Raw genomic sequence first — 24182 nt, forward strand, 5'->3', positions numbered from 1 at the left:
CCAAAATATTGTCCGTGATTTACTGCAGCATTTGTTTTACAGTGTGTACGACGCATGGGTCGGCTGCGGGAGATGCGTGGTTTGATTTCCGGCGCCGAACACCCAATGGATTATAAACTGGTGCAAGCCAGTGGCGTAGCCAGAATCTTTCTTTTTTCGCGAGGTGGGGAGAAGGGATGGAGGGGGAGCGTCATATGGGATATGGGAGGGAATGACACACACACACACACACACACACACACACACACACACACACACACACACACACACACACACACACACACACACACACACACACACACACACACACACGCGCGCGCGCGCGCGCACGCACGCACGCACGCACGCACGCACGCACGCACGCACGCGCGCACACACACACACACACGTGTTAAGTTCGCATGACTAACACTCCCACGACTTGTACGCATACGCGAATACCCAGGAAATTGGACAGCAGGATGGCCGCCGGGCATTGCTCAATTAATGAAACACTTCACGCGTAATGCGGCTTCGGCTCCGCCTGCGCCAAGTTGTCTTTTCGTTTACTTGTTACCTTTCCCTTTGCATTGTTCTTGCTATCTCGGTGAAGCATGAGAAATAACTTCTGCGGCGCTGTCTCTGGCTTTCTTTGTCCATTTTCCTCGTGTGGTCGTAATTAATAAAAGATCCGACTCCCTGGGATCCAGCTATACTCTTCTCACTTTAGCGAGTGCCACGTTTCTTTTACATTTTGTCGTGGTCAAAACGTTGGAGAAGCCGAAGTGCTAATCCTAATAACCTTTATTATTAGGATCGTCAATAGTAACTTGTTTGCCGTCACTGTCGTAACGCTTGAAGATACACCAATTAAGGTGTATCTTCAAGATAAAATTAAGATACACAATTGAAGAAACGACAATTTAAGGTGAGTTTAGGCCGGCGGCCTATGTGTTTCTTCGTTTGTCGTTTTTGTTTGTTTGTTTGTTTGTTTGTTTGTTTGTGTTTGCCCAAGGCGAAGTTAGTCCCGAGTAATATTCGGCCTTGTCTCGCGGGCTTTATTGCTAGCTGTATAGTCGATGTTTCCGTAGGCTGAGAAATTGACCCTCCGCCGACACCCGAGGCGCAGTTACCGCGCAAGCCACCTCGGCCGAGCTTCCAGTTTATGGGAAAGTGGGTACGGCAGTGTAGAATTGGTGCAACTACGTTGAGAGAAGCCGCGATGGGCTGGCGTCTGCCAACAGTTGAACCGCGTTACTCCCGTCGAGTTCGCCCGCAGATTGACTTGGTACATCGCAGAGAGCGCCGCTCCCGCGCCCCTGAGCCGTCGCCTGGAGCGAGACCTGCTCAGCCTGGTGTGCGAGAAACGGGACGCCGGACGCGCCACCAGCGCCACGCAGCGCTTGTCGCCGTCGTCGCCGCCGTCGCCGCAGCGGCCGCGGAAAAAGGGCAGCAGCCGGGAGCGCCGCCGCGGCAGCAGGGTCGAGCGGCGGAGGAAGGTCAGCGAGCTCAGGAGGGGTCGCTCGCCGTCCTCTTCGCCCTCCTTGTCTTCCTCCGATCGGAGCCGCGAGGGACGCCTCCGAAGACCTCGCCGGAGGTAATCTTTCTTAGCAAAGGGGAACATTCAACGCTTTCAGTGTCGGGGTTTTTGTTTTCGGTGGTTACACAAGCCTGGATGAGTAAAGAGCGAGGCGCAGTAAACCAGGAGTGAAGAAGAACACAAACGACACCCAAACGTGTCGTTTGTGTTCTTCTTCAGTCCTGGTCCATTGCGCCTTGCTCTTTACTCATTCAAGAATGAACAAACTAGCCCTAGCAATACTTCTACTTGTGCACAATCCTAGCGCCCGTTTTTTTTCTTTTTTTTCTCAGATATTATAAGATGAGCACAGCAGCTCGTTTTTGATTACGCAGAAGGGAAAGAAGATGGCATGGTTAACGAAAAATGCATACTTGGAATCCGAAGGGAGAGATTGCCATGGTGAACGTACGGGAATACATCTTTGACATGGCACTATAGAAATGCGGAAACGTACTAGTACGTCAGTGCGACTGAAAGAGGTAACCCTTTCCGGACAGAAGTAGTTCGTCTTGCGCTTGCTTGCAGAAATGTCTAACGACGATCCAAACTCGTCCACAGGGGGAATTGATCACAGTGGGTTGATTGAAAAATGCATGTAATAAGATATCAAAGGGGGATAAAAGCATACATTCCAAATAAAGCATTAGGCAACTAAATGCTAATAGAAATTTATAGAGGGCCTATGCATAAATTTAGAATAAAGTAGAAATACGGAGGGTGTTTTTCCGAGTTTACCTTTTGGCCGGGAATTCGGCGTTTATCGCAGTTTGTTTCTTGTAAATCCCCAATTATCCCAAATTCGGAGTTTAATTTTGCATTATTCTCAATACTCCGGAATCTTAGATGAAATAATATCTGAACACGCAAACATCAAAACGCATGAAGTGTATTTCAGTTGTCGTCAAGGTTTGAACGCACAAACACATATACACACAAGCACAAATATTTGAATACAGAACACCCATGTTCGTGCGTATCACAACCTTGAAGCTTGTTGTAATAGACGCAAGCATAATTTGCGAGGTCGCTGTCACTGACGGAAGACGGGGCTTCTTCAGCTGGACGTGGCGTTGTGATTGTAGGTGCTCCGCAATTCTCAAGGCTCCCTTGCCGTTCGCAGTGCCAACGGTCACACGACAAAACTTGCAAACAGTGACTCCTTCAGACGACGTCGACTCTTCAAAATCACTGAACCCCTTTACGTAGTCGCTGGAAAGCTTTCGTTTCCTTCCAATTTTGCTTGCCCAATATATCTGTTCACGGGCTACGGAGATGCGTCAGGTGAGCATGCCATGCTTTCCGCCAGCAGGCTTTCCGCGCTCGATTTGGCCCCCTGGCGGCACTCGAGGGCCAGGGGACCGTATATCAAGATGTCGTCTCGCGATCCCGGCGGGCGACAAGGCCTTTGTTAAATTTTCGATGGGTGCGGTCTACGAGATCCTGTCGACATGAGGTAAGAGAGAGAGAGAGAGCAAATGATAAAGGAAAGGTAGGGAGGTTAACCAGGACTGAGCCCGGTTGGCTACCCTACACTGGGGAAAGGGAAACGGAGACGGAAAGATTAAAAGAAGAAGAGAAAGTCCACTGGGGTAAAGTTCATATCGGCCAAACCGGCCGATGTATCAATGACCGCTTAGAACCTGCCTTTTATCGAAAGGCTTTCGATAAAGAACGGAACAGGGTTGAATTCGCCGTTAAAATCGGAGTTTATCGGATAAATCCGAATTGTCAAAAATTGTCAAAAATTGTCAAAGAACCGAGGTAAAGTTCATATCGGCCAAACCGGCCGATGTATCAATGACCGCTTAGAACATGCCTTTTATCGAAAGGCTTTCGATAAAGAACGGAACAGGGTTGAATTCGCCGTTAAAATCGGAGTTTATCGGATAAATCCGAATTGTGAAAAATTTTGCCAGCGAGTGTTTATCGGATTTTTTCGAATTTATCAGAAAACATGGAGCCGTACGCATATGTTAGCATCGGTAGAATGCGGTGGTTATACACCTTTATTTTCAATGACAGTGGTAAGTTCCCAGTCATGATTTGGTAATGTCTGCCGCATGCACTCCAACCCATTTTTATTCTGTAAATTTCCTTCTCATGGTCAGGATCCACTGTGAGTAATTGACCTAGTTAAACATACTCCTACAGAGACTCTAGAGGCTGACTGGTGAACCCCAATTATTGTTCGCTTGCCAGACTGCTGAACATTATCGTTGTCTTCGGCATATTAATCTTCAACCCCACTCTTACATTTTTCCGATTAAGTTCCTCAACCATTTGTTATACTCCATCCCCAGTGCTGCTGAGCAGGTCATGTCATCTGCAAATCGAAGGTTTCTTAAATATTCGCTGTTGATCTTAACTCTCATGCCTTCCCATCCGAATAGCTTGAATATTTCTTCTAAGCATGCAGTGAATAGTATTGGAGATATTGTGTGCCCTTGCCTGGTGCATTTCATGATACGTAACTTTCTACTATTCTTGTCGAGAACCAACGCGGCTGTGGAACCTTTATAGATATTTACCAAGGCATTGCCTCCTGTGCTCCTTGATTAGGCAGTGCCTCTATGACTTCCGACATATCTGCTGAATCAAATGCATTTTCATAATATATGAAAGCCATATAGAATAATTGTACTCCTCAGATTTTTCAATTACTTGTTTGATGACATGGATGTGATCCATTGTAGACTACCCTGTCCTGAAGCCAGCCTGTTCTCCTGGTTGATTGAAGTCGATTGTTGCCCTGCTTCTATTGGAAATTATTTTTGTGAATATTTTATACAATACTGAAAGCAAGTAATGGGCCTATATTTCTTCAGTGCTTATGAATTAGTATAATGTTGGCATTCTTCCAGCTCTCTGATAGACTTGAAGTCGCGAGGCATTGCGTCTAGTAGACCGCAAGCTTTTCATACCTCTTCCATCTTTGATTTAATTGACTGTTATTCTATCTTCTTTTGTAGGTTTTCGCTGGGTCGTGTCTTGATAGACCCTTCTAAATTCATCGCGAGTTATAGAAGGAACGTCTGCTTCCTTTTCATCACTACTTCGAATTAGGGTAGCGTGGCTGTTTTGGGCACATTATAGGTCCGTATAGAATTATTCTGCTGCTTTTACTATGTCATCGAAATTGCTGGTGACGTTGCCGTGCTTATTTTTCAGTGCCTAAATCTTGGCTTATCCAATGCCAAGTTTGCTCTCGCTGTTGTTTTGCTGCGTCTATTTTTGACTGCTTCCTGAGTCCTTCTCACGTTATAATTTTGAATAGCCCTTATTATTTCCTTGTTGATCAGTTTTCACAGTTCCGCGAATTCTATCTGATTTCTTGAGTTGGTCATTTCCAGGCCGATTGTTTCTTTATTAGGTCCTTTGTTACTCCGGAGAGCTTACCTACTGGTTTCCTTGGTTCCTTACCTCTCACTTAATTGCTGCTTCTGAATACAGCCTAGTTATGGTTTCATTAATTACCTTTATGTCATCTTCATCTTTCTGTTCTAAGGCTGCATATCTGTTTGCAAGCAGCAGCCTGGATTGGTCTGCTTTTACCCTGATTGCGTCCTTGTTGGCCTCTTTCGTCTTGAATAATTTTACTTTTTCTCTTTTCATATTGAGGGTAATCCTAGACCTCACTAACTTATGACCAGTGCACTTTACCCTAGCTAACACATCTACATCCTGCACTATAGATATATGCTGGGATCGGCAGAGAGTATGAAATCTTTCTCGATTCTTGTTTCTCCGTTACGGCTTTTCCAGGTCCATTTCCTGTTACTTCGCTTCCTGAAGGAGGTATTAATTATTCCGAGTCGCTTCCTTTCCGCGAACTCCACCAACGTCTCTCCTCAAGGGTTTCTAGAATCGATGCCGTATTTTTTTTTTTCAAATCAAATCAAATCAAATCAAATCAAATCAAGTTTATTCATTACAAACAAAGAAACGGTTACATTTTTGTTTTACAGACGAGGGTCCCAAAGTCGAAGACTGTAACCGGGACCCTCGGTGGGTAATTATAAGAAAAAAAATTACATAGGTGGCAGGACAGAAATAAAACTTATACAATGTACACTAACAGAAACGAAGAACTGTAGTGCAACAACAGAAAAGTGATTACAATGTACCGTAATACTAACAAAAAATAAAAATATTGGCGTACAACAGAACCTTTAAATTATGTGAAGAAGGAACAGAACGAAATAGAGAAAAATATGATCGGCAGGCCGAGATGAACATGAACTAAAAATATAAGTGTGCTAGAAATATACATATACAAAATTTTAACAGACACAAAAAACATGAGAATACATAAAAAAGCATTATGAGCAAAACGACTAAAGGCAACAGCAAGCATGTGAACAGCAAAACATAAGAGAAATAGGGTAATAAATAATACATTTGGAACCTTAATTGCGTCACTGCGCCAAAAGGAACTCTTTAAGGGATTTTTTGAAGGCATAGAATGATGTGAGTGATTTTATGTTTGATGGTAAGTGATTCCATAAAGATATGCCAGCGAAAGATGATGTTAGTTTACCATAGTTGGTACGGACACGAGGCAGTAAAAAATTTCTGTTAAAGGCAAACCTAGTTCTATTGTGGTTATGTAAATCATTTAGGTCAACGAATTCGTAAAGCAATTGGTTGTTAAGTAACTTAAAAAATAAGATTGTTAAATTATATTGAAACAAGTTCACGGTCGTTAAAATGAGGTTTTGACGGAGCAAAATGGATGCATTTGACTGACGAGGACTGCTAGTAATGATACGAATGGCTTGATTTTGTAAATGCTGAACTGATGACAGGTGGCAATTGTATGTGTTGCCCCAGGCAGCGATTCCATAGTTAATATGACTATGGATAAAAGCAAAGTAAAGTGATAAAAGAGCCTTGCGAGAAAAGAAGGCGCGTGCTTTTATTAGAGCGCGAATGCCAAATGCCGTTTTTTTCTTAATGTTGTTAACGTGGGAGTCAAATTTGAGGTTAGCATCCAGGAGAACACCGAGGAATAGAACCAGGTCACCGGCTGGTATTTGATGAGCACCAAGTGTTAATGCTTGTGGAGAAGTTAGGACCCTGTGACCACTATTGAATATAATATATTTAGTTTTCTCTGGATTAATAATTAGGTAATTACTGAGACACCATTCTATAACGTCAGTTAGCGCAGCATTTAACTTTGATGTTAATGAGATTAACGACGTGTCTGATAATGATATGGTGGTGTCATCGGCGTATAAAACGCAGTGAGATGAATGTAAAAGGTTTGGTAAGTCATTAATGTAAATAATAAATAGTAATGGACCGAGAATGGACCCCTGGGGCACACCTAAGTTAATTATTTTAGTTTGAGAAAGGGCACCCGCTACAGAAACCACGTACTGCCTATCCAACAAATAGCTTTTTAATAGATTTAAGTCGGGACCAGTAATGCCGTATGCTTCAAGTTTAGTGAACAAAATGCTGTGGTTAATCGTGTCAAAAGCTTTGGTGAAATCCAAAAAGACAGAGCCAACGAATTTACCACAGTCTATAGATTTCTTAATAAAATCGGTTAAAGAGAGCAATGCTAAGCAAGTAGAACTACCGGAACGGAAACCGAACTGACAGGGATTAATTAAACTAAATTTTTCAAGGTAGTTATTTAAACGTTTAACTAATAAATGCTCAATAATCTTACTTAGAGACGAAAGAATAGCTATTGGTCTGTAGTTAGAAATTAGGTCTTTGGCACCTTTCTTAAATACGGGAATAAGCTTAGCCTTCTTTAGACAGAGGAAAAGTGCCAGATTCGAAAATGCGGTTAGTTATGATACATATTGGTTCAGAAATAATATTAGCAACTAACTTTAAATGGTGTGCGCAAATGTTATCTAAACCTGGACTTGTGTTTTTAAGGCTACAGATTGTTAAATGCACCTCTGGAACAGTAACAGGGAAAAGAAAAAATGAGTGAGGTAACCTAGACAAGGTTGGCTGAGTGACTGGATTGTTCGTTATTTGTGTCAGAGCAAAATAGTCGCTAAAGGCATTGGCAACATGAGTGGGCTCGCGGTATGTTGTACCATTCAGGTTAATTTTAGAACATTGTTCAGGCGTGGAAGATTTATTCATGAATTCGTTCAGAAGCTTCCATTGCTTTTTTGGATTATTGCTGTGTTTATTAAATTCATTATCATAGTAACGCCTTTTAGCCTGTTTAAGTAGCGTGTTGAGAACATAACAATATTTTTTATAACGCAGAGCCAACTTGGAGTTAAAAGGTTGCCGCTTAGTTTTCCTGTATAGGTTATCTTTTTTCCTTAAGCTGGTCAGTAAAGCGGACGTCATCCACGGGTTGCAGGCATACTTATATTTATTCTTACACCTAACGGTCCGGGTGCTTATTGATACGGCATGTAAAAACAGCGCAGAGAATTTATCAACTGCTGCTGCCGGATCTTCCAGCAGATTTACCTGAGTCCAATTAGTATTGCTAATGGTATCAATAAATGTATCTTGGTTAAATACTGATGTACTGAATGAGATGTTGGGGGTTGGCACTAAACTGTTAAATGTAACGAAAATGGGAAAATGATCGGTTATATCACTACGCACTACTCCCGACACAGGGGACGGTGTTATGTTAGATAATGCATGATCAAGAAGTGTTTGGGTTCCGTTATGGCTACATCTGGTATGGCAGTTAATAAGCGACTCGTAGCCATATCCGAAAAAGCAGTCCGAGTAGGCAGAATATGCGCTGGTATTTGTGTCGAGTAAGTTGATGTTAATGTCGCCCACGATTAAAACATTCTTGTTTTCGAACGATAATTTGTTAAGTATGACGTCGAGAGCAAGTAGGAAATCAGTGACAGAAGATGACGGGGAGCGATAGATGGAACCAAGAATAAGATTTTTCCGATTATGTGCAAAGGAAGGTTGTTCAGCCTCAATCCAAATAGCCTCACAGGAACTAACATTTATTGATAGATCGTGCCTACGGGTGTAAGTGATGTCCGAAGCAATGAAAATGGCAGCACCTCCATGATTATCAGACAAACGATGACAGTACTCAGAACTATAAGATGGAAAGCCGTATAAATTGAAATCGTTGTCAGAAAGCCAGGTCTCAGAAACACAAATAAACGAGAAAGAGTGATCAAGATTGTTGATAAAGTTACTAATGTTATCATGATTCCTCCTTAGGCTTCGAGCGTTAAAATGGATCAATGAACGATTATTATTTGAAAGTTCATACTTAAATCTTTGTGGGGATATCAAAGACATGGCAGATTAAGGTGCGCACGCGCAAGGAAAAGATGAATGAAACACGGTTAGGTGAAGATGCGCAGGTCCGCTTCAGATGAAATGCGGAATACTCTGCTGTCACTGGTCTTACGAGCTTTAATGAGACAATTATCTGTCCACAGGAACTGCCAGTTGCTATCCTTCTTTAGCGCGAGTGCCTTCGCGAAAAGCCTCTTGTTGTCGGGAGTTAAATGGTCATTTACAAAGACTGGAGCTGGGGGTGGAGTGGAGCCTGAGAAACCAATTTGGTTAGTTTGTAGGCGAGCCTTTCTCGCTTTGCGCAGAAACTCGGTTTTCTTGTCACGGCAGCAGAAGCGGGCAATTATGTTTTTTTCGCCAGACTTCGTGGGCACGCGATGTACGGTGTCTAGGTCAGAGGGCGAAACAGGACATTCAATCACGTCGCCCATTAATTTGAGAATCGCGACACAGTCCTCCCCATCGGTGGACGGGACACCCTTAATCTCAATATTATTCGTTCGGGAATACTGTTCGAGATGCGCGACTTTCTTTTCAAGCTCGTTATTGCGTGCTGTCAGGGCTTTGTTCGCTGCAAGCAGTTCACCCTGTTTCGTCATCAATTCATCGAAGACACCGCTTAGGTGTTCGACACTCGCACTGAGGGTAATATGCTGGTTCAAGCCCTCACCGGACAGTTGATCCTTGATTTTCGATGCTAGGTCGCTTACCAAGGTTTCCATCTTTGCATTGAACAAGGATTCAAGCATATCAATTTTTTTGGATAATTCTGCGTTTGACGGCATTCTTCAGCAAAAGACAATAGAATTGAGCAACAGGAAAGTATAACTGGGCAGCAGTTGCGGCTAGAATAAAACGTTACAAAGTCTTGTACAAAGATCGTATAACCAACCTGGGAACAGATTGCAGGAGAATTAGACGCTGTTCAGTCCGCCGCAACTGCCACTGCCAAATGAAGACTGGTGCCTTGCAGCGGTTCTTATAGTTTGTCCAGGGAGCAGTCTACGCAGGCGCAGCCGGTCGGGACGAGCCCCAGTAGGTGGCGCTGCGCAGTTGATATGGCCGCACGTGAAGATAGCCACGAAGCACGCAGAAATCAGCCTGGGAACAGATTGCAGGAGAATTAGACGCTGTTCAGTCCGCCGCAACTGCCACTGCCAAATGAAGACTGGTGCCTTGCAGCGGTTCTTATAGTTTGTCCAGGGAGCAGTCTACGCAGGCGCAGCCGGTCGGGACGAGCCCCAGTAGGTGGCGCTGCGCAGTTGATATGGCCGCACGTGAAGATAGCCACGAAGCACGCAGAAATCAGCCTGGGAACAGATTGCAGGAGAATTAGACGCTGTTCAGTCCGCCGCAACTGCCACTGCCAAATCTTTTGCCGGTTGCTTGTTGCCCTGCCTGCTTTTCTCCTGTTTTTGCGTTGATGTTGGCCCATGACTACGGTATACTGAGTTTGCACCTTTCTCATTGCTAATTCAACATCTTCATAAAACTGTTCTGTTTCTTCGTTATCATGACTAGATGTTGGAGCGCAGACTTGTACTGTTTTTATTCTGTGCCTCCTATTCAGCTTTATTACAACGACTGCTACCCTCTCATTAATGCTGTAGAATTCATCGGTGTTCCCGCTATGTCCTTATGAATTAGAAATCCTACACCGTATTCTCTCTTGTCTGGAAGACCTGTGTAGCAGAGGACGTGACCGTTAGTCAGCACTGTGTAAGCCTCACCAGTTCTTTTGACCTCGCTAAGGCCAGTACACTGTAAAAACGTTTACACCCTTAAGGGTATTTTCTTGTCACACTGGTAACACCCGTACCGTTAAGGTCTGACAAAAATTTATAGAGGCCGACAACGGAGCTCTAACTACACGTGCGATAACAAATAACGCAGTTGAAAACTATGTGATCATTCTGACAGCCTTGGGCGCGCAGAAATGTCGAACATGAGAGTTTCCTATCTTTCCCTGTGAAATTCTCTTGTCGGATATTTCTGTGTGCCCAAGGCTGTCTGGATGATCACATAGTTTTCAACTACGTCTTTCGTTATCGCACGTCTATTTATAGCTCCGTTGTCGGCCTCTATAAATTCTTGTAAGGTCCTAATGGTAAGGGTGTTACCAGCGTGACGAGACAATACTCTTAAGGTTGTAAACACTTTCACAGCGTAATGTCCAAGGCAATGCCGGATAGTTCCTTGAAGAGCCCTGCCAAGCCAGCCTCAGTCTAGAGCGTTCGCGTGTTAAACGTTGCCAGCTGCAGTTTCCATTGCCGGCCTGTCCGGCTCCAGAAATTCTTAGCACCATATGCGGCATCGCACCCGTCAACAATTATAACACTCGTTCTAACCTTCGTTACAGTTCAAATTCTGGCCGCGGCGCTGCGTTTCAATGGGGGCGAAGTGCAAGGAACCCCCGTATACAATGCCCGCATTGAATGCACGTTAAAGAACTGCAGGTATACTCAAAATTAATCCGGAGTTCGCCACTGCGGCGTAGCCCACAATCAAATCGTGATTCTGTTACCTAAGACGCAGAATTTAATTTAAATTCTAGGTGACAACTTTCTGTGGCAACAAAGGAAGCGCTACAGAGGCAGCGCTCGCACGGGTGAAGGCGTCTATATGAAGAAAGTCCCACGGTCTCATCCGCGTTATAGTTTAGGTTGGGTAAGAGAAAAACACAGATGTCTTACTCGCAACAGCAAAACTAGGCAAAACGTACGCCTGAGTGGTAAGTGTGGCTCATTTCTCTGCTTTTTTTTCCTTCCGCATTTGGGCGTACGCGGAAGCATCGCACGTGGAAGCCACATTGATTAGCCCATATGTCTGTTCCAAGAAACCAAAAAAAAAAACGCGGTCAAACGCTTCCGGAATACTTGGCACATTAACACGAGTGCAAACGCTACATTTATTTATTTATTTATTTATTTATTCATATACCCTAAAAGCCCATTCGGGCATTACATGGGGGGGGGGGGGAGCCAGTTACAATTGCAAAGGTGTAGAAAAAGAACATTGGTAATATACAGTGACAGCGACATAATTATATACAGAAAGAATAACATACGCAAGTAGGCACTCAACACAGAAATAATCACACATTTAGGAAAACCTTCAACTTGTTAACAAAAACATCATGGTTAATGGCAGATACAATGTCCCTCGGTAGTCTATTCCAATGATATATTGCCAAAAGTAATGGTGAATGACGGTACAGATTAGTGCGAGCAAAAAGGGGTTGCACTTTAAATGGATGATCAAAACGCTGAAAAATAGTATGAGCTGCATTGATGTAAGATTCGCGGAACGGGGATCTACTATGATAATGCGCGTGAAAATGTGATAACAATGTTATTAGTCGGCGGTTTTGAAGAGAGGGCAATGAAAGTGATTCCTTGATGTCCGTAACACTGTAGTTTCGCGAGTATTTTTTTGTGATATATCTTGCGGCTTTATTTTGTAATGCTTCGAGCTGATCGATCAGATAGGTCTGATGCGGATAGGTCTGATGCGGATAGTCTGATGCGGATTGATGCTAATTATGTCGTTGTAGCTTTCTCTTCGTTGCCGCAGAAAGTTGCGCGCCAGTCTAGGTTTACACTAAATTTCATCCAATGCAAAAGTGTCATTACTACAGGTGGCATATCCGTTATGTAAGTTTGAGTTATCATACGTTCGGCTGGCTCTTGCCGCTCTATAGATCTGAGCCAGTGAGAGCGTGCTCAAGGCTAACATGTAGCCGCTCGCCAAAGTAGCGGGCCGGAAGGTTGAAAACGTCAGCGCTCCATCGCTCGTAAACAAACATGGCGCCGAGACCGGCGACCTCCCGCAGCCAGCAGCGGAAGCTGCCGGAGCCACGTGACCGGAGCTCCACAAGGTCTCGTTCGCGCTTCCCGGTTCAAGGCGAGAGCGCCTCCGAGCGCTTTGCGCTGGAGCGCGGAACTCTGAAAGAACCAGCCGAATGCGTTCCGAGCAACTCGATTTCGACCAGCCGAATGCACCGTGCGCCGCCAGAGGAGCGCTTGAAAACGGCTAGCAGAATGTACCATTATTTGCAATATGTGCAGTTATGCGCTATGTTATGTAATTATGTCTAGCTATTTTGTGAGCTGAAAGCTTTCACTTACGTTTTGAATTACTTTTTTTTTATTCAATAATGGACTATGTTTGTTTAATCATGCCTGCGCGTGTTTGTTCGATTCCTGTGCTACCTTCAGTGGCTTCATTGATTCGTGTGCAGTACTTCTCTATGTATCTGTGACTGTGTTTAGTGTTTCTCCGTGTTTTTTTTTTGCGATTTTTCGTTTTTTATCATACGACGAGTACGATAGCAGGTGCCGCTAAAGGCACCAACCTGACCTATAATAATATATGTAATACACAAGAAAAAGCAAGCACGCAAATTGTGTCGATGGCTCATCAGCCGTTTCCTGCGCCCACTTGCCCGTATATTGATCATTATGATCGTGATGACAACATCGAAGGCAGTGGCACCTACCCATGCTCCCTTCCAGTTCATTCCTTGCTCCGTGCTGGGCACTTATATTATTTTGCCCTATCTTCGAATTCCGCCATGTCGGCACGTTTTGAGCCAATCAGAGAAGTAAGTCAATGAGAACCGTCAAGATGACGAATTCGACGTTATTGCTGAGCTTCACGGGGTCCGGAAAAGCGCCCCATGATGTCAGCATTAACGGTGACAGCGACACCTTATGGGACTTTTTTCAATTAAATTTTACTAGAAACGCTTTTTGGGACGCATGAGTGTTCTTCCTCAAAGGAATACGTGAGATCCACTGTACGTTAGCGCTGCTGCCAATGCCCTTGTGCCAGGAGCTAATTAAAATAAGCAGTGTAGACTTTCGTTGAATTAGCGCCACGAGGTGACATCGACTGCAGTGCGTACACTTACACACTAGGGAATCTTGGTAGCACGGCTATAGCTGCGAAGATTAGGAAGGTTAAGCGTCATTGCAGTTCTTTTTTAAAAACTGTGACCCTAGGAGCAGCGAAATTTTCGCACTCTCCTTAGTACGCGATCCGACATCAGCTCCGACTACCGGCGCCGTGGCTTCAAAACCTTACGAAGACCGCGCCATCTGCCTGGATCCCTCCCGGTAACCGATTGACGGCGATCGTTCGGAGAGACTGAGGGAGTCTGCGAGATCAATGAGAGATTAAAAGAGCATCGATATAACGTCACTAGGGTAATCTCGGGTCATTTGGGTATTCATTGCCGAGATTGTTCCTGCAAACCCATGTTTGAATGTACTTCCATTCTGTATAGGGCTCAAAGCAGGATGACAAGGGAGATGGTGGAAACCTACGAAATTGCAAAACTGCAGGAAAGGTGCGTGAGCAAGCCTTTAGTGTCGCTATCTGAAAAGGAGATACGGTTCCTCGGTCTATCTTTGCAACCATTGCAGTACATGTTTTCACCATGCCTTGCACACGGGTACGGTTCATCGATATGCACCAAAAATGCCTCCTTTACTAGATGCCTGCCGCGTGAGCCGAGAAGCTGGTTCCTGCCCTCTCCTCTTTCCTCCTATCCACCCTAGGCGAGCGCTAGCTGCGACGACCGCTGCAAACCTAAATCACGTGGCCCTGCCTCCGAGATTTTAGCGGCGTCTTTTGCGATCCCGGAGGCTGGACCCGCGGTCTCTCGTCAAACCACTGGTCGAGCGCGCGCCAGCCTAGTAATCGTCACTTCCTCCGCAACAGGAAGTAGGGTCCTCTGGGAGCGCCGTCTCTCCGCTACTACCCTGAACTGCGGGAACCTCCGCTCCAGTGGGAAAAGTAGCGACGCGGCAGGTATCTAGTCAAGGAGGCATTGGCACAACTGAATGTGTTTTTTCCCGTCACGTTTGTTTCCGCTCGTACGGTACATATGCATCGATGCGTGCGAAAATAAAATCTATAGGTGAAAGTGAAGCGCTGTCCCTGTGTATCTGTTTCTTTCTATGTCCTCGTTGAGTCGCACTTATACACTCTATCATGGATTGTCCCGCGGCTCCGCAGGTCCCGCCGGAGTGGTTCGTCGGACGCGCGCAGCCCCGAGGTTCGGGCTCCGCCGGCGGCTCCCATGGTTCGGGCTTCCTTTCGGCGCAGCGCCCGCCAGCTCACTCCGCCCGCCGTTCGGAGCGGTGAAGTCATCGGGAGCGGCGGCAGCTTGCCCGGATGCCGGCAGTCGAAGGTGGCGAACGTAAGCTCTCCTCGTTGCAGCCCTGCCTGCGGGGACGGGTGGAACAGCGTCGCTTGCAGTCGCGGATGAAAAGGAGAGCGACAAAAAGAATGGTTTAGGCAGTCAGCGGCTGGCCTGTAACACCTGACGTTACATCTGTATTAGGCTACGTTACCTCCGTTGTGGAATAATAATTTGCCTTTGAGGCAATGTTCTTGACGATAATTGGCTGAAAGTGCAAGGCACTATGCTGGTCGTGCAGTCGAACCCCGTTATAACGAAGATGCTTACTCGCTAAAAAATCAGCGTGTCAACTCGATGTACCAGAAGCACGTCTTTAACGTGTTAAATGAGATATTATGATGCGCTCGTTATATTAAGATTTATTTCGAGCCCAAAACCGAATCAAGGAAGGAATTTAATGAAAACTAAACTATGCACAGTAGGTAGCAAGTAAGTGTTGCCTGTGCTTTGAGCTGTTTATCAGCGTCGCTAGGAATGACGTGATGTCTATGCGCAAGAATGTGTAGTCCACTTCCCTCGACATTAGCACAATACCGGTGGAGCACGTCGACTGCTCGAGAAAAAAAAAACCCTCTCTGGGACGCTGGTATTGCGGCATGCAAGTGGCTTTATGGCGCTGTAAGGCTTGGCCAATGTCTAGTCGAATGTTCAGTGTCTAGTTCTCTGTAAGGGAGGTATTTTTGATGCGTATCGGTTCGTAAATCTCCAGCGTTCGATATAGAGAATAATTCGTACTATCCGAGTTTGTTATAGTTGGATTGGACTGTAGGCAGTCAAGACACCTAAATATTATATGACCCATTGTTCGTAGCTTCCTCCTGCAGAGTCCTTCGGCTACAGAATCTTTATGCAAATTCATAATCAAGAGACTATAGGTACTACAGACAAATTTCTGTAGGGTCTCAATAAATCAGAAATATACATTTTTGTAAAGAAACCGCGGGGAGGTCTTTATATTACTGGCGGTATTTGTTTGGCAAGTACTCTTCTGTCACTGTTTCCTGCTTTTCGGTCTAAGATGTTCTTGGTGCGGCAGTTTCCACAACTGCATGCAGCCACCGGCAAAGCGAAATGCACAGCTTTGCTTTTGTGCAAAAAAAAAACACCACATCGTAACAGCGCGCACATTTCCTCTAGAAGAACCTATTGGTTTGTTTCCTGCGCACACATAAACATGGACGAGAAGAGAAAGGCGACAAAAACACCGATTGATAAAGTTAAATCATCTCTTGGATTAAACTCATTAGCGCTCCGCCGCAAAACCGCTCGACTGTACTCATTTCACAGATTATACATTAACTTTCCACACCTATACCTCTATTTAATCACTTATTTCACCTTTGTTTCCTTCACCCCTTTCGCCCAGCACAAGGTAGCCAGCCGGTACTTACACTGCCTATTCTCCCTGTCTTTTCTCCCCTTTGTCTCTCTCTCTCTTCTCTCTCCTTACCCCCCTCCTCCTATACGGACATCGCATTGCCTTTTTAACTCTTACGCCGTCCAGTGTCTACGTGGCTCCATGCAAGTAATTTAGTCAATCGTTTTTACCGACTGTCATAGAAGAGTGGAATAAATTACCAGATATATTCGTTAAGTGAACATAACCTGTTAATAATTAGGGAACTCCTCACTGCTCACTTCACTAATTACCTGTTTGTTGCGTTTATTATGTGTTGCTAATGCCCATTTACTTCCGTTGTACGGCTTCGCTAGCACTGTCTCTGTAAGTAAATATTATTGTTAGATAGTGTGCATATTTCGGGAGATTGTATGCTTTTTTTCGTTTACTCCGGGCTAGGCGGAATCGAGACCGTGTGACATACATTAAAACACTCTTGTCTAAACACAAATTCACAGACAGGTCAGGGCTAGGCGGAATTGAGACCGTGTGACATCCATTAAAACACTCTTGTCTAAACATAAATTCACCGACAAGTCACGCGCGGCGGACTTGGCGGCGGGCTTCGCGGCGGCGCCATTAGATGGCGCAGCGTGTCCAGAGGAGCGCGCGAGAGTGGAGCCCGGTTGCAGTAGGCGCCTCATGGATGACGCGTTTGGGCGTTGGTAATAGTAGCGATGTGTCGCCACGTTGCTTCGGTGCCAATCGCAATGACGTCGACATTCATCGTGAAGCGGGTTCTGCCGCTATGTTTCTTTTTGTCAGTGATTGTGCATTTTTACGCCGACGCGTACGCGTTTTTCCCTTACGCTCGCTCTCTCTGTCGCAGGAGAAGCGAGAGCAGCATATCCTGACGCAGAGTCTGCTGCAGCTGCACAATTCCTTGGACGCCAAGCGCCGTAAAGTGCCTTGGGGCAAGAGTAAGTGTAAACACGTGTATATTTCGTTTTCCTTATGCAGCATTATGCCTTACGCCCTCTAACTGCGCTTTTTTTTTTCAAGAACATCGTCACCTTTCCTATGAGGAAAGAGACACATCTTGTTGGTATTGGTCTTATAGGAACACTAAAGAGAAAAAGAAATATTTCAGCTGTATTAGTAAGGTTAATAGAGGTGAGCGCATATCAGCTTTTTCGAATACGAATCGAATACAAATAGTAGGTATCGAATATCGAATTGAATGTCGAATAGTCAAACGCAGACGCATATGCTTACTGCTGGAATATTCATTCCAGTATTATTAGATACTACGCCTGCAGTGACCAGTGCAATAAAGACAGCTAAAGTCAAAGACCAGTTTTAAACACGAAATCATTTGTGATTAGAAGAACTCCTAATATCCGCACAACAAATTTAGAGGCTGGTTGCAAAGAAGCTTCTTTTGAGAAAAAAATGGCTGCTCTGTGATTAGCTTTCCATAAACGCAACCTAAACTGTTGGAAAGAAAGATTACTAAATTACAATTACGATTACGATTATTAAAAAAAGATTGGGAAAAAAGAGTGACAGACTCCTGCGAGCGCGTGTGGATAAAGTCCCTTAAACTGCGTAAAGTACTGCGACGCTTTGAAAAATGCCGCCTCCTCCTCGCGCGCTCTGGTCGAGGCCGACGCCGCGACGCTATTGGCCTAGTAGCATCACGTGTGCCCTCGCGCCGTGCATCAGCGTCATTTTTGCTCGAGAAGCGTCTACGGAGTGGCGAGGAGTGCATGTTGGCGCCGTTGCTAGGCTCGAGCAGTGTAGGCGGCGCCACTGTCGATGAGGGAGCGTGAAAGAGGGGAGAAACGAGGAGAAGTGAAGGCGGAGGGGGGAGAGTGTCACTACTTCACAAAGTTTAAGGGGCTTTACGTGGATGGAGGATGGATGGATGTTATGAGCGTCCCCATTGGAACGGGGCGGTGGGTTGCTCCACCAAGCTCTTGCTATTATACTGTCTAATGTCCTACCTAGGTTAAACAACGAAAAAAGAAAAAAAAAGACACTGTGAACTACCACACCCAAATTTTCTGATCCCCTATTGCGAACTTTGCTTTTGTACGTCTCCGTCTTTTGTCGTTTCCCTACTTCCACCAATCCTCCAATCGCCTCTTACTAATGCCTATTGCGGACATGTTCGCTTTACCGCTGCTCCCGCTGGACCCAAGGGCTTCAAGGAGGCCAGTGGTGCCTAAATCGGCCGCTAGGTAGACGTCTTCACATTCTAATAAAACATGCTCCACAATTTCCCTAGCTTAACCGCAGGAAGCACATGCTTTTTCTTCCATCTTATATCTCGCTTTATAGGTGCGTGTTCTAAGGCGTCCCGATGGAACATACCCATCGTGTGGGATGCCACCAGCGCCACCTGGTGTCGCGCCGCCCAAACTCGCGGGGCAGTGCACTCCGGTGCTGTGCGCATGCGCCAACACTGTGCGGCCCAATAATATGGCATTGCACACGCACACAGCTCCGGAATTGACGTCACGCGAGCGTGAGTTGAAGTGGCGCGAGGCGGCGCTGGCGCACTTTTCGCGGCACGCGCTCGCAAATATAGGAAAATCAGAGAAGTGCTATTATCACATATCCTGTACCAATAAGAGGGCGCTTTGCTTTACTCGGATACGTGTGTGCCAACGTTATACATGCGTGCTTTATGTCCTCATTTATTGTTTGATCACGCCGAACAGAAGTGCGTTCACTAGCACTACATTTGTGGGTTCTAAAGCCTGGATTGCGCGTCTATTGCGCGATAAATCGACGACCCTCCTCGAACTCGCAGATATGTATAGGCAAGCGAAACCTGTCTTTAAAAGTGTATATGTTCCATGGGGCTTATTTATATTACACGGAAACCCGCCGTGGTTGCTTAGTGGCAATGGTGTTTGGCTGCTAAGCACGAGGTCGTGGGATCGAATCCCGGCCACGGCGGCCGCATTTCGATAGAGGCTGAATGCGAAAACACCCGTGTACTTAGATTTAGGTGCACGTTAAAGAACCCCAGGTGGTCCAAATTTCCGGAGTCCCACTTTACTGCGTGCCTCGTGATCAGCAAGTGGTTTTGCCACGTAAAGCCCTATAATTGAATTTTTTTTTAATATAGCACGGAATTTCGAGCAACAAAAGTGTTCCGGTGAACGTGCCAGTGTGTTGAGCTAGGAATAATAAATAAGTGCCTAAAACCTTTAACTATGTTTGCTCATAGGTATTTCTAAAACGCGCAGACCTCTTAACAAAATATGGTAAATAGTGTAAGCATGATGTTCAGTGGTTTCCTTCATGTTTTTATATTATTTATAGCTTTTGTACCCATTCATCGGTCACTAATTATGTGCCATTCAGTATGTGAAAGTGTGACAACATGAGTATACAGAAGCCCTAAAATCTTAAACCTTAAATCTGTTTACATATGTCTTACACCTGTCTCTGCGTATGCCTCTCCTCACCATTCATCATCCCTCGACGAACATCTAATTCGTTTTCCTCACATTTCTGCTTACTCATCTCACATTGTGCAATCACATGAACTGCTTTTTGCATTTCGGCATAGCTTGCGAACGGTGTAGTGCATACAACCACGAAAATTGCATGAAAGGAAATTTGGTACCTGTATGGTACATGAACGTTGCAGGAAATGAGACGTTGCATTGGGTTTATTATTTAGTTTTATAGTATTTAATAAACTGGTTCCTGAACGCCTCGCTTCGCATAGATTGCAACATTTGCGTTGGACCTGCATATTTTTTTTTCTATTTGTATATTTCAATTTAATAAACTCAGTTTCCTCGGTTTATATGGCTTGATGCGTTTACAACTGAGAAAAAAACAAATTCATGTCCCCTCAGTACCCCTGATTCTTCTCCGTTTACAAAGCACATGTGTCATATCATCTTTAGCTACTTTCTCTCTTTTTTGACTGCTTCTTTTACGTCTATCTTTTTGTTTTGAGAGTTGGAACCTATACTTTGCTACGACCGCAAGACGAAACGTTCCTATTGTTCTGAGTCTCTATGATATCCCACGAATGTCACGTACGCCATATACGCCCGCCAACCGGATGACCTACGCGTTACTTACAACTCATTCAGGGCGTTAATGAGTCCTCGTAGCTAATTCCAGCGAGCTACGCTCAGAGTCCCGCAAGGTCGCACCACGCCCGTCCTCCACGCTCACGCACGCACTCTCCTCTCGGCAAATGGCGCCGTCCTCCATTGTTCGTCGCTAAATCTAACGGGACTAGACGGGAATTGCCTTCCCGGACCCAGAAGCTGCACTGCAGAACCCATAACGTGGTAAGAAGGACCGCTCCCAGCGCGTGCCCTTCTATTAAACGACCATCTAATTGGCGTGCGCCGAAATCGGCCCTCCTGCTATAGCAGCGACCCCCCCCCCCCCCCCCCCCCCCCGTGGCCGCACCCATGCTCTGCGGCCTCTATGAGCTCTTAGGCGCAGCGCTTGCGTGTACGTGCGTACACACATATATATTAGCCCATCGCTTCCTTCGCTAATCGTCGCCGTAGCCTTCGAGACAAATGCTCATTGCCCGCCAGGCCCACGATATATATTTCGTCGCGGCAACAGCGTTACGTGTGCGGCCTTTCGGCTTTCCAAGGGACTGTTGGAGCTCTGAGAAGTTTTGGCTCGCTTCTCGAGTCTTGAACTGAAAGAGGGGGGAGGGGGTGTTGCATATCCGCAAGGCGCCATACTTTACGAGGGTCTTTTCCCGGACTCTCCTCAACCTTGCCACAAATTGCTTTCGTCGTGCGGCGCTTGGTCCAGTGCTTCGGACAAAACTGTCTGCAAGATTGCTAGGGGTGACGTCGCTGGCAGGCGCGTTGAACGCATTCAGGATGCTGCGAGGCCCCACGCCATGAGTCGCGATGCTTAATGTCCCGTTTCTGGGATCTATAATGTATTGTAAACAAATAAATAAATGAGAAAGGGGAACACAAATTAATAGGGATGTGCGAATAATAATGTTTCACGCCGAATCAAATACCAATCGAATACTGCCAGTAGCGAACCGAATAAGAAATAGTTTTAGAATAGTTATCGAATGATGGAAAGAGCCGTTTCTACAATTAATACAGAATGAAGTTAACGTACTTCTGTACACGTAACGTTAGCAAACTTCTTCCATTACACTGCCAACTATGGAGCATTGCTTACTAGACGCACACATTTTAGGATTTGGAATGAATAAGCACTTTGTTCTCACGCCCAAAACTCTTCGGTTTCGGAGAGTGCGCATCATAATGGCTTGGGTAGATAAATCTGGCTCTACTATCCAACTTCTCGTATTCTATGTCTATTATGGCTGGTTCGAAAAAAAAGTCGCACTTTCTGCTGTAGTTTATATTTTTAAAATGTGGAAAGGCGCACAGCTGGTGATTTTGACCGCGAGCATCTGACTAATAGCCACTATTCGATTATTCGAAGACCGAATACACTTGGAAAAAAGTTGATTCTTTATACGAAAGTTTCGAACACTCGCACACTCATACAAAATAACATTCATTGAATCTTGACTTCTTTAAATATTGCATAAATTTCATTGGCTGTAGCTGAGTACTGCGGATTCTTAAAGGAGTGCTTACATAATATTTTTGACTCATAATTAATTTCCCTCTGTATCTTTCTTCCGCGAAATGAAGGTCCGCGACCTCGAAACCGTACATATAAAAATGCGGCAGATCCAACGTGCCCGGTTGGAATCTGTATACAGCGAAGCTTTCCGTAAATGCACAAGGAGCGCCGTAACACGTGTTTGTGTTTTTTCAACGTGAGTGCTAAGTGAGACCAAACGCTTCATTCATGGTTGCGAAGAATGCAATGCACCTTTGAACTCAACCAGCGTTATAGGGTCTGAAAGAGCAAGCTGGCCTTCTTCGCCGTTTGTTCGGAGTACCCGGCCTCCCCTCGGAGGCGCAGATGCGACAGTCCACACGGTTGCCAGGCGGCGCAACGCACGCGCAACGTGAGGCCACCTCCTCTCTCCCGTATCATCGCGGCTCTGCGCGTCGCGACCCCTCGCTCTCTCCACCATTCGCTTGCGCAGGCCGGCTTCCACCCTCCACTGCTGCTGGCGAAGTAGCGTGAGCCATCACTCCTAGATGGCGCCACCGTCCCGCATCCGTATGTGAGCTATAAAGGGAGAACGCACGAGCAGCAGCAGCAGGCAGCCACACTCGGCAAGAGAGGCGCACGGGGTTCGCAAAGAAAGGGTAACTTTGTGTTGCTGCACCACAACAGCCCCCTTGTCCGGGAAGGACCGTTGGCCCGAACCAAGTCCCCCCACCCAGTCAACCCGGGTTGTGGGGGAGAACCGGGGCCAATGTATCGGATGATGATGGGTTGATGAGATATGTATGCTCATGGACGCGGTGCCTTCAGAGGTGCCAAGTCCTCTTCCCATCTGACAACGGTTCGCTTTAAAATACTGACAATCCTCGGAGCGCCCTAAGTATTTTCATATAATGGCTATTATACAGCCAACTTTGTTTTCGTACCGCAGTAGCTGACTGTGTCGTGACGTCATGACGCAGAAGGTGGTCACGTGGAAGCAGGACATCTGGACGTTTTGACACTCTGGCTCGCCCGCTCGTCTGCTCTGCCGCTATAGGTCGGAGCACCGTGAGAAGTAGCGTAGGTGGCAACAGAGCAGAGTTGGAATGAGCGGCGAAACATCGCGATGTCCTGCTCCCGCGTGTCTACCTTCTGCAGCATGACGTCACGAGATAGACACCTCCTTAGAAACGAAACCCGAACTCAGAAACGAAACCCGAACTCTCTCTAGAAAATCGATTATATTCAATTCCTTAGGGCGCTCTGAAGCTTACTAGCAATTTTTCCAGGGTAAGGAGGACACGGTCCTTCACTTAACGCAAACGATCGGTTGAAGATATCATGTCGGTACTGCTTTTTACGACCTGCAGGGGAGATAAAATAGGCTGAGGATGCTGATGATGATGACTGCCTTTGAAGATTTGTGCAGCGTCCTAAAGTGATGTCACCGTTCGCAAAATGTACCCGATCTGATATTATGCTCCAACGCACGAAGGTAGGTGGCGTGTTTCGCGCTTGAGCTTCTGGGTGACGCCTCTTTTTCAAGTCAAGGAAGATCGCAGCAGTGAAAGCACAACAGAAAGGAAGGAGAGAAGATGAACCACGGCTGAGAATTCTTCTTGTCTTTCTTGTGCAACCTCGACTCGAATTCACTCGCGGGTACGTTTCCTGCATCCCGCCGGGATTTCGCTATCGATTCCAGATGATGGGCCCGTTAAATCTGTTCTCTTTCTTTGCGTTTTATTTATTTGTATCTTTGAATTCGTCCTCCTCGATTCACCCGCCTTCTTCTCTGACGTACATACAGCTTTCTCGCAATTGACTGCGCTTAGTTCTCAGCGATGCTACAATTTCACTGATTTTTTCAAATGTCAATCATCATTTTAGCCTTGCTCACCGGATTCGTGGCCAGTCCTCCGTAGTGAACTTGTGCCATGGTAAAGGACAAGCAACGACAACAGCAATCATCTTACAACATGGGCATCGCGATATGGAGGTCCTAACCGCTATTTTATAAGGCTGCAATGTTGTCAGCGCGAGCGTGACCGTCCCAAGCTTCCGCGGAGAAGCCCCCAGAAAAACTTGGAAAATGTTCTTTTTTTTCCCCACGCTGAACAAAATCAGTTGGCCGCTCTCGCGATAGCCTCACGTGCTTTTCTTCTTTCTGTTTTTAGGTCGCGGTCCCATTCCTGCCCCGACATGCA

General features: G+C 45.8%; 1 protein-coding gene across 2 annotated transcripts in view; it reads left to right on the plus strand.

The window, feature by feature from the left end:
• LOC139049469 (serine/arginine repetitive matrix protein 1-like) overlaps window positions 1-24182 on the plus strand; it is a 145918-nt gene that overhangs the window by 56887 nt on the left and 64849 nt on the right. Inside the window, exons 5-7 of one of the 2 annotated variants that reach the window (XM_070524947.1) lie at window positions 1279-1576; window positions 14852-15026; window positions 17267-17357. In XM_070524947.1, the coding sequence (XP_070381048.1) occupies window positions 1279-1576; window positions 14852-15026; window positions 17267-17357 (564 nt within the window). Of the gene's footprint in view, window positions 1-1278; window positions 1577-14851; window positions 15036-17266; window positions 17358-24182 lie in introns of both variants that reach the window. The other variant, XM_070524946.1, reaches the window with a different exon arrangement.

The sequence above is a fragment of the Dermacentor albipictus genome, chromosome 9 (genome assembly GCF_038994185.2).
Source record: "Dermacentor albipictus isolate Rhodes 1998 colony chromosome 9, USDA_Dalb.pri_finalv2, whole genome shotgun sequence".
In the NCBI taxonomy this organism is placed as follows: Eukaryota; Metazoa; Arthropoda; class Arachnida; order Ixodida; family Ixodidae; genus Dermacentor; species Dermacentor albipictus.